Source organism: Trichechus manatus, unplaced genomic scaffold, assembly GCF_000243295.1.
Source record: "Trichechus manatus latirostris isolate Lorelei unplaced genomic scaffold, TriManLat1.0 scaffold00050, whole genome shotgun sequence".
NCBI classification, from domain to species: domain Eukaryota; kingdom Metazoa; phylum Chordata; class Mammalia; order Sirenia; family Trichechidae; genus Trichechus; species Trichechus manatus.
In genome coordinates this window covers 3,078,398-3,089,243 of record NW_004443986.1, presented here as the reverse complement: position 1 = coordinate 3,089,243, position 10,846 = coordinate 3,078,398, and the positions used below count along the sequence as shown (strand labels likewise).

At 36.5% G+C, this 10,846-nt stretch overlaps 1 protein-coding gene across 1 annotated transcript in view; it reads right to left on the bottom strand.

The window, feature by feature from the left end:
• Positions 1 to 243: 243 nt before the first annotated feature.
• The window catches only part of BZW2 (basic leucine zipper and W2 domains 2), a 78,146-nt gene continuing 67,543 nt past the window's right edge, over positions 244 to 10,846 (bottom strand). Inside the window, exons 11-12 of the mRNA XM_004377421.1 lie at positions 4,496 to 4,618; positions 244 to 711 (exon numbers count right to left, since the gene is read on the bottom strand). Coding sequence (XP_004377478.1) covers positions 683 to 711; positions 4,496 to 4,618 — 152 coding nt within the window. The 3' untranslated portion in view covers positions 244 to 682. The remainder of the gene's footprint in view (positions 712 to 4,495; positions 4,619 to 10,846) is intronic.

The following is a 10,846-nucleotide window of genomic DNA, read 5'->3' as shown; positions in this document are numbered from 1 at the left end:
CAAATTTCATGCTGGCTATTTAAGAAGTGGAGCCCTGGTGCAGTGGTTAAGCTTTTGGCTGCTAACCAAAATGCTGGCAGTTCGAAACCACCAGCCACTCCTTGGAAACCCTATGAGGAGTTCTACCCTGTCCTATAGGGTTACCATGAGTCGGCATTGACTTGATGACAATGGGTTTGGTTTGGTTGGATTTATGTAAGAAGTCATGCAGGGTAAAGAAATTAAAAACTCCAAGAATATAAGCCCACATTTTTAAAAAGCCATTTATTTTAAAAAACTGGTTTGTCAAATCACATACACGAGCAGATACACGCTACCAAAATGGCCCTGTAATAGACACCAGTGGGGCGTTCACCACACAGTACCTGAAAAATACAGCTAAAAAAAGGAGTCTGTTAAGTATTTAATCTCAGATTCCTACTTGACTCCTTGTTGAATGGCTTTAAGTTAGCAGATAGTGAGTGAGAGGTAGAGTCCCAAGTATAATATCTGATGCCTCAGGGCTCCATTTAAAAACAAAACAAAAACAAAACCAATTTCCCCCTCTGCACAAGGGAAGCCTAGCCTATTTTTTTTTTTTTCCTTTGTGAAAACAGAAGCCAAGCTTCTCTTCCCAAATGGTTTAGCATTCCCAATCAAAAAGTGTTGTGTGTCAACCTAGGCATTGTGCTTTGCTGAGCATCTAGTTCTCCTCGCCTTCCGATTCAGACTCTAGAAAAGAAGAGAGAGAGAAAAGTATTTATTCCCAAGTGGTCTCTAATAATCATTTAAAGAATGTCTTTCTCCCTCCTCAAAAGAAACTTTTATCCTAGGCATCAGTTTACTAGATAAGACAGAGAGATGTGAGAGCAGACAGCAAACTTTTGTTCCTTTTCGCTTTTAAATAAACTTTGCCTTGCTAAAAATGTAACATGCACGTATATATTATTAAAAAATATAGCTTATTCTTTTGGAGCACCTAAAATGAACTTTTAATTCTTGGTTGGAATCATTCACATCCATTATTGTGCTTCCACCTTGTGTTCTCATTTTAAATATCAGTCAACTGATAAGAGGTACTATAATAGTCTATATAATCCTATAATATGTGAACAAGTCAAATGCATTTTTCATTCCCTTCACATTTGTTGATTATGTCTTCCTCTTTGCTCTCCATGGGGGTGAATAATTTAAGAAATTTTTTTTAACCATGTAGAAATTTTTATTGCCTTGATTTCAGAAGGGGAGAAGGTTGCTAAACTATAGGCAAAACGTTTGACAGAGAAGTTGCTGTTAGGTGTTGTCCAGTCAATTCTGACACAGAGTGATTGTATGTACCACAGAACAAAACACTGCCTCATCTTGCACCATCCCCATAATTGTCGCCATCCTTGAGCCCCTCGTTGCAGCCACTGTGTCAATCCATCTCATTAAGGGTCTTCCTTTCTTTCAGTGACCCTCTACCAAGCATGATATCCTTCTCCAGACACTGGTCCCTCCTGATGACATGTTCAAAGTATGTGAAACAAAATTGCGCTTCTAATGAGCATTCTGGCTGTACTTCTTCCAAGACAGATTTATTCATTCTTCTGACAGTCCATGGTATATTCAATATTCTTCACCAACACCATAACTCAAAGGCATCAATTCTTCTTTGTTCTTCCTAACTCATTGTGCAACTCTCTCATGTATATGAAATGACTGAAAATACCATAGCTTGGGTCAGGCGTACCTTAGTCCTCGAAGTGACATCTTTGTTTTTTAACACTCTAAAGAGGTCTTTTACAGCAGATCTGCCAATGCAATACGTCGTTTGATTTCTTGACTGCTGCTTCCATGGGCATTGATTGTGGATCCAAGAAAAATGAAATCCTTGACAACTTCAATCTTTTCTCTGTTTATCATGATGTTGCTTATTGGTCCAGTTGTGAGGACTTTTGTTTTTTTTTTTTGTTGAAGTGTAATCCATACTGAAGGCTATAGTCTTTGATCTTCATCAGTCAGTGCTTCAAGTCCTCTTTACTTTCAGCAATTAAGGTTGTGTCATCTGCATATTGCAGGTTGCTAATGAGTCTTCCTCCAATGCTGATACTCCGTTCGTCATATTGTCCAGCTTCTCTGATTATTTGCTCAGCACACAGATTGAATAAGTATGGTGACAGGATACATCTCAGACACACACCTTTCCTGGCTTTAAACCATGCAGTATCCCCTTGTTTTGTTCAAATGACTGCCTCTTGGTCTATATACAGGTTCCTCATGAGCACAATTAAGTGTTCTGGAATTCCTATTCTTCGCAACGTTATCCATAATTTGTTATGACCCACACAGCTGAATGCCCTTGTGTAGTGAATAAAACAGTTAAAAATCTTTCTGGTATTCTCTGCTTTCAGCCAAGATCCATCTGACATCAGCAATGATATCCCTCGTTCCATGTCCTCTTTTGAATCTGGCTTGAAATTTCTAGGAGTCCCTGTTGATGTACTGCTGCAGCTGTTTTTGAATTATCTTCAGCAAAATGTTACTTGTGTGTGATATTAATGATAGTGTTTGATAATTTCCAAATTCTGTTTGATCATCTTTCTTTGGAATGGGCACAAATATGGATCAATTCCAGTCGGCTGGCCAGGTAGCTGTCTTTCAAATTTCTTGGCACAGACAAGTGAGCACCTCCAACGCTGCATCCTTTTATTGAAATATCTCAACTGGTACACTGTCAATTCCTGGAGCCTTGTTTTTCACCAATGTCTTCAGTGCAGCTTGGACTTCTTCCTTCAGTATCATTGGTTCTTAATCATATGCTAGTTCCTGAAATGGTTGAACATTGAACATTTCTTTTTGGTATTGTGACTGTGTATTCCTTCCATCTTCTTTTGATGCTTCCTACGTTGTTCAATATTTTGCCCATAGAATCTTTCAGTATTGCAACTCGAGGCTTGAATTTTTTCTTCAGCTCCTTCGGCTTGAGAAATGCTGAGTGTGTTCTTCCCTTTTGGTTTTCTAACTCCAGGTATTTGCATATTTCATTATAATACTTTGTCTTCTCAAGCTGTCCTTTGAAATCTCTGTTCAGCTCTTTTACTTCATCATTTCTTCCATTTGCTTTAGCTGCTGTATGTTCAAGAGCAAGTTTCAGAGTCTCCTCAGATACCCATTTTGGTCTTTTCTTTCTTTCCTGTCTTTTTAATGATGTTTTGCTTTCTTCATGTATGATGTCCCTGATGTTATCCCACAACTCATCTGGTCTTCAGTTATTAGTGTTCAATGCATCAAATCTATTTTTGAGTGGTCTCTAAGTTCAGGTGGGATATACTGAAGGTTGTATTTTGGCTATCATGGAGTTATTTAATTTTCTTCAGCTTCAACTTGAACATGAATATGAGTAATTGATGGTCTGTTCTGCAGTCAGCCTCTGGCCTTGTTCTGACTGATGATATTGAACTTCTCCAATCGGCTCTTTCTACAGAGGTAGTCAATTTGATTCCTGTGTATTCCATCAGGTGAGGTGCATATGTATAGCTGCTGTTTATATTGTTAGAAAAAGGTATTTGCAATGAATAAGTCATTGGTCTTACATAATTCTACCATGTGATCTCCAGCGCTGTTTCTATCAAGACCATATTTTCCAACTACTAATCCTTCTTCTTTGTTTCCAACTTTTGCATTACAATCACCAATAATTATCAATGCATCCTAACTGCATGTTTGATCAATTTCAGACTACAGAAGTTGGTAAAAATCTTCAATTTCTTTATCTTTGGCTTTAGTGTTTGGTGCATAAATTTGAATAACAGTTGTATTAACTGGTCATCCTTATAGGCATATAGATATTATCCTGTCACTGACAGCATTGTACTTCAGGATAGATCTTGAAATGTTCTTTTTGACAAAGAATGTGACACCATTCCTCTCCATTTGAGCTTACTAATGCCTAGGATATTGATCTTTATGCATTCCATTTCATTTTTTACAACTTCTGATTTTTCTAGATTCATATTTCATACATTACACGTTCCAATTATTAATGGATGTTTGTAGCCATTTATTCTGTTTCAGTCATGCCAAATCAGGAAATGAAGGTCCTGAAAGCTCAACTCCATCCAGGTCATTAAGGTTGACTCTCCTTTGAGGAGGCAGCTCTTCCTCAGTTGTATTTTGAGTGACTTCCAACCTGAGTGGCTCATTTTCTGGCACTATATCAGACAATGTTCTGCTGCTATTCATAAGGTTTTCACTGGCCAGTTTTTTCAGAAGTAGACCACTAGGTCCTTCTTCCTAGTCTTAGCCTGGAAGCTGCGTTGAAATCTGTCCACCATGGGTGACCCTGTTGGTATTTGAAATATTGGTGGCCTAGCTTCCAACATCACAGCAACATGCAAGCCACCACACTGCGGACAAACTGACAGACAAGCTGTGGTGACAGAGAAGACGCCTCAAAAATTTTATCTAGGAAACAGGTGGCATAATAAGAAATTTTTTGCTAAATGACTGCCAAAATTGTTAAATGGAATCATACCTTCTTCTGCATTTTGTAACCATTCAACAAATTTCTTCATCTGGTCAAGAAAAACACTTTTGCCTTTGGCAACATGTGCTTCTTTGTACCATTTCAATATCGCTTCTTCACTCAGGACGTCAGCTGCAATTTCAGATAAAAGATTTCAAAATTAATACATAATTGTTATCTTTTAAGACAGCTTCATGCCTTATAGTTTATAAGAAAACATTCTCTTTTAATACAAAAAGTGCTAATATAAAGGAAATCCATATCTGAAACATCCAAAAACAAGAACAATGAATGGTCATTTCCATGTAGCACAGTGCCATATTTTAGTGACTAGCTTAGCAAATGCTTTTAGTGATGGTGATATAAATCTCATCAAGCATGATATCATGCCAGCCTCGAGATCACAACTGGGACTTGGAAATGTCTTACACTGTTAATTTGCCGGTAAGAAATAGGGTTATTTTGTAATCTTGAAATGAGTCAGCAATCTCAGCACTTTAGAATACTCTGTGTCTTGCCCAGTTCAACCCCATCTTGATTAAACAGAATCCTCAAATGACTGGCCTTTTAAGGGGATTTTCTTTTTTTAGGAGAAAAGGGCATATAAAAAAAAAGCTGATAGGGTGTAATAGTGATATTGATAATTAGATATAAAGATAGATTCCTGGGTGTGCCGTGGGATCAATACACATATAACCAAAAGTTCTACATGCCTATCTACTGGATATCCTACAGCATAATATCCTAAATCACAAGTAAAATGTTTTCCTTGTACTATATTAAGAGAAAAACTTAGATGTATTATATTTCTACAGATTTTTAACAAAAAAAGTGTTAACTATTACCTCAAACTCTAAAATCCACAAATGTTCCTAGATAACTTCAAGTTACTATTAATTTAGAATTTTTATTGTTATGAATTAGAAGGGAGATATGAAAACAACAGCCTATGTACTCTGCAATGTTCTAAAAGGTTGTCTTTTGGGATTTGGCAGCAGGAAATGAGATGGCAAACAGATAAAAAGAATTTATTACTGTCCCTAATACCTGCCCAATCCATTACAAATGGTGGTAAATCCATGGGATGCTGATAAATCACTCTAATGACATATTTGCAGTTAAAGTATAATTTTGACTTATGAAAATAAGAGAAATACATAATTTAGTACTATCTTCATATAAAAAATCACTGACCTTTTCATAACAAAAACCTTAAGTTTTCTTTTTTCCTTTTGTAAATATTAGTAATTGGTTGTTAGAAAAGGCTCTTGGATTAAATTGAATAGCCTAAATTGACTAAATATGGAGATGATTGATTTTAGAAAACAGAGAAGTTTTTACGTTTGTTTGTTTAATTTTTATCATTAATTACACTGCATTTTGCAAAGGAAGGAGGAGACCTAAGTTTGTTTATTTATAAGAACTGGACACTGAAGTTGTAATCAGTAGTCCTTTAGGATTACCCTTAACTTCCAGTCTTTCAGCTTTTTCTCTTTTTAGTTCCTCACTCTCCACTCAGTGATGAGAGAACTCACCACACACTTGTTATCATAGCCCACCTTTCACACAAGAGGTGGGGAGCAGGCAGTTTATAGCCTGTAGCAACTGTGAGATGAGAAAACAACTGTTATTGTGCAAGACTGCATATCAGGGATTTTTCAAGAGCATGAATTAGCTGAAACGTGGATTTTAAAAGTCCCTTGTACATAATTTCCAAATTATCTTTTTAAAAAATCTCAAATTTTTATGAGTTTCCAGGGTAGAAAAAGTTGATGCAGATCAATAATTTCCACATTGCTTTGATCATGCACCCCTCAGTCAGACAGTTTTGAGCACCTGTGCTCAACATTGTTTTTTCAGTATGTAAATTATATGCATACAGTATTTAACTATTATTATTTTTGTTACAAAACAGAAGGAATTTGAAAAAATGTGACAAAAATGTAAAAGAAAATCCTATTTTTTTCTCTATACCTTAGCTAATTAGGGATGATACAAAGGACACTTTGGAAAGCTGCTTAAGACTGCAGTTTGGCTATACTATTTGTCTGAGATTTTCCTTCTGAAGGTTGAGAGCTCTTTTCTGAGTTTTATTGCCCCACAGAGGCAGAAAGAGGTCATGCAACTACTAAAATGCCTGCCAATGACAGTGCTTGGGAAAAGGACACTAAATGATAGGTAAAGTCTATCAAATGTATTTCCACTGAAAATTACACAAACTGTCATGTACTTGGCAAAGTTGAGTTCTTCATAGCTAAGAACCCAATTTAGTAATAAATACTTGCTGCCTTAATGAGAAGATCACATTTCTGGAACTAGGAAATAAATACAGGCAGTCCCCGGGTTACAAACAAGATCCGTTCTTAAGTCTGTCTTTTAGTGGAATTTGTAGGTAAGTTGGAATAGGTACATACAATTCTTATTCAGTGTCAGTTAAATGTTTGTCTTACTATATAGTATATATTTTACCTTTCTATGCATACAAAGGAAACCGTGGTGGTGTAGTGGTTAAGAGCTACGGCTGCTAACCAAAAGGCTGGCAGTTCGAAACCACCAGGCGCTCCTTGGAAACTCTATGGGGTAGTTCTACTTTGTCCTAGAGGGTCTCTATGAATCGGAATTTTGACGGCAATGGGTTGGGTTTGGTTTTTATGCATATAAAACACTTAAGAAACACTTCCAAATACACTAAAACATCTTAAACATAATAATAATAATACAGTAATAATAAGAGTTGAAGATGATGGGCCTGGTGTTGGAGAGGACGGACCTGGTGCTAGAGAGTCAGGGTTTGATTCTGCTGCTGGAGAGGGAGGTTTTAATACTGGAGTCAATTTTTTGAAGTAGGTACCAAGGGAGGGATGTACAGAGCTTTTCTTTTTCTAACGATAAATGCCCTTGTAGCAGCTGAGGCCCTCAGTAACTGTACAGTAAACTTTCGTGAACCTCTGTGTTAGAATCTTGCTCCTCTAACTATGTCATCCCTCCTTCAGTGAGATGAAAGGCTTTAGCTAACTCTTTCATCAAAAACTTTTTTGGAGTTTTTAGGTCCCAGTTTTCTTCCTTAAATGCTATCATCTGCTGCTGTAGTTCTATAAGGTCTTCATTGGTCAGTTCTTCAGCATGGGAGTTGAGTAACTCTACAACATCATTTTCACTGATGTCTAACTGCAGTTGATTACCAATATCAACCACAGTTTCCCTGGCTTTGGTGATATCATCAGCTGTAAACCTTTGAAAAGCATGTGCGAATTGGGACACAATTTGTTCTACATTCCTTTCATATCTGACTGCTTCACTTCATCTCAAGAATCAGCAATATTTTTGTTGGCATCATAGATGTTATAATTCCTCCAGAACTCCCTTAAGCTCATCACATCATCTTGGGTAGCCCTGACTGCTTGTGAGAAGGTCCGATGTAAATAATAGGCCTTAAAGGAGGCTATGACTCCCTGATCCATTGGCTGAAGTAGCGACGTAGTGTTGGGGGGTAAAAATACGACCTTTACATTGGGGTTAAGGTCATCTAGAGTGCTCAGATGTCCGGGAGCACTGACAAGCACAAGGAGAATCTTGAAATGAATTTTCTTGACCAAGCAATAACATTTAACAAAATGGTTCAAGAACCAGTCTTCAAAGATGGCAATTGTAACCCATGCCTTTGCATTCACCTTCCAAATAATGGGAAGAGATGCCTTAATGATATGGTGAAGTGCCCTCAGATTTAGGGAGCGATACACACGTAAAGGCTTGAGCTTGAAATCCACAGATGTGTTACCCCCAAGCAGTAAGTAACATTGGCTTATCCTTTGATGCCTTATGCCCTAATGCACTTTTTTCCTCTTTAGAAACATAGGTCCTTTCAGCATTTTCTTTCTAAATAAGCCAGTCTCGTTTACATTAAATATTTGGTCTGGCAAATAACCTCCCTCTTCGATATATTTTTTTTAATGTCTCAGGGAAATCACTGGTAGCACTTACACTGGCACTCACTACTTCACGTTGCACTTTAATGTTCTGTACATCTGCTCTCACTTTGAAATGACTAAACCAACTTGCAACAAATTCTTCACCACTATCACCTTCACTTGCTGCATGTGCAGCTTTTAAATTATTGAAAACGCTTTGAACATTTTCTTGCACTAAAGTACGGCTTATAGGCGTATTATGCTGATTTTGATCATCTAGCCAAATTATCAATAGCGTTTCCATTTCAATAATTAAACGACTGCGTTGCTTAGCAATAATTGCAGCTTTCTTTGGGGCAAAGCCCTTCACGTGCTCCATTATTCTCACTTTATCCCTTAAAATGGTTCCAATCATTGATCAACCATAACCTAACGCTTTTCCAATGACTGATGGCATTTCACCTCTTTCCGATCGCTTTTATTATTTCCACTTTATTTTCAATCGTGATTGTTTTCCTTTTCTTTGATGTATTATCAGCACTTGCATCAGACTTAAGATTTGGAGGCATGGTTACAAGGGTAAATAAGAGAAAAATTTAAGCCAAATACAAAGTTACACACTCAAAACAACGTTAACAGCAATGAGATCTAACTTAAAATGGCGGACGGCGTTCTCCTTCCTCCAGCCGATGAACTCCTGAAGCCGCTCAATGTTTTCACAGATGTCACAAAGTATTGCGTTGAGTTCATTATTATGAATCATTGTATTTAACTCAAGTCCGTTTTTAAGTACAGGTTGTCCATAAGTTGGACATTCTTAACCCAGGGACTTACTGTATTTATATTCTAATAAAGAGGAGACAGCAGCAACTACACAATGCGATTTATGGAGCAAAGCATGAACATCAAAAAAGCTAAGAAGAAACTCAACACCTGTTTAGTGAAAAGTCTTATCTAAAAAGAAACTCCTTCTTGAGGAAGGAAGACGTTTTTTCCCCCCTCACTAAGGAAGAAATAACTAAAATTGGGAGAGCACTAAATTTTTATTCAGATCTTCCAGAAACGACTAATAGGAATACAGAATATAAATGAAAGTACAGTAATAAAGGAGGACATTCTACCACTGTATTTAGAGTTTCCTCGGGTTAGATATTTTTCTACCTTCTATCTGGCCAACTTCTTCAAGATGTCTGGTGAAACACTTGCATCCCATAAAAGATTGTTCTCTTCTTCCTCCAAATTAGCTTCAACTCTGAGTTAGGTGCCTTTCCTCTGTCCTCCTACTGCTTCTGATCATCCCTGTATTAGGCTCATCTTAGCAATTGACACAGTGGCTGTAATCCTTGGTTTCCTTCTATTCTCTGAAGTTCAGGAAACCAGGCACAATTTTACTCATCTTATTTCCAGCATTTAATGTAAGACAAGCCATATCGTATGCATTCAATAAATGTATAATGGGAAAACTCATTAATTTGATAACAAAAATTAAATTCTCAATGTGTAAAGTTTTAATTTAAAATTTCAATTGACAAGAGGATCAAAGAGACAAGACTGTAAAAGTGGTTTGAAAATTGCAAAGCTTTAGATAATTTATATATTTAAGTGTAAATTTATGCCACTTGGAACTTAGGGAATTCAGTATTTTTTTATTAGAAATGTCACATAAAGACAGAAGACAAAAATAATTTACTCTAATTATGCTAGGAAAATGAGAAGGGTGCTCATCTCTTTTTAGAAAATGAATAAGAAACTCCTTTTAGAAAACTTTGCATGAAGGACATAATTTAAGCTAATAAATTTCTGCTTACAAGAAAACCCATGATAAAGATACCAATAACAAAAGGTAGTTTTATATCTTTCAGACCTACATCCTGAGAATACAGCATTTATCTTCACAAAGAAAAAAGAATACGTGATGTTTGAAAGTTACTGATGAATTTCCTGTTTCTCCTTACTGCCTTAGAAATATATATATGTATATATAAATTTAGATTTTAATACAGAAAGTGAATCTTCATTGTGACTAATTGACACTTTTCTTCGGTTACGAAAAAGTATTATCTATAGTTTATTCGTTTTTATTGCATTGTCATTTATATAAAAGATGCAAAACTTCTTTCAACAATGGTATTCAATTAAGTAATTAGGTCTTTGAAGGGACATATGTAACCATACCCTCAAATTTCCGTTATCCTTAAGCTCCGGAAATATGAGAAAGGTATATGCATGTGTGCGCTCACTCACACACATGAAAGAGATTAAAATGGTAAAGAAGTAATGGTTTCCATTACATTTGTTTGTTTTTATTTTATACTCTTATTGTGGTAAAATATATACAGGTAGTCCCCGACTTACAACATACTCGAGTTACGATGAACTGCGCTAATACAATGGTCTTTTTTTGGGGGGGGGAGGTTACATCTTACTGTTAGTAACATGTACTACATACAAT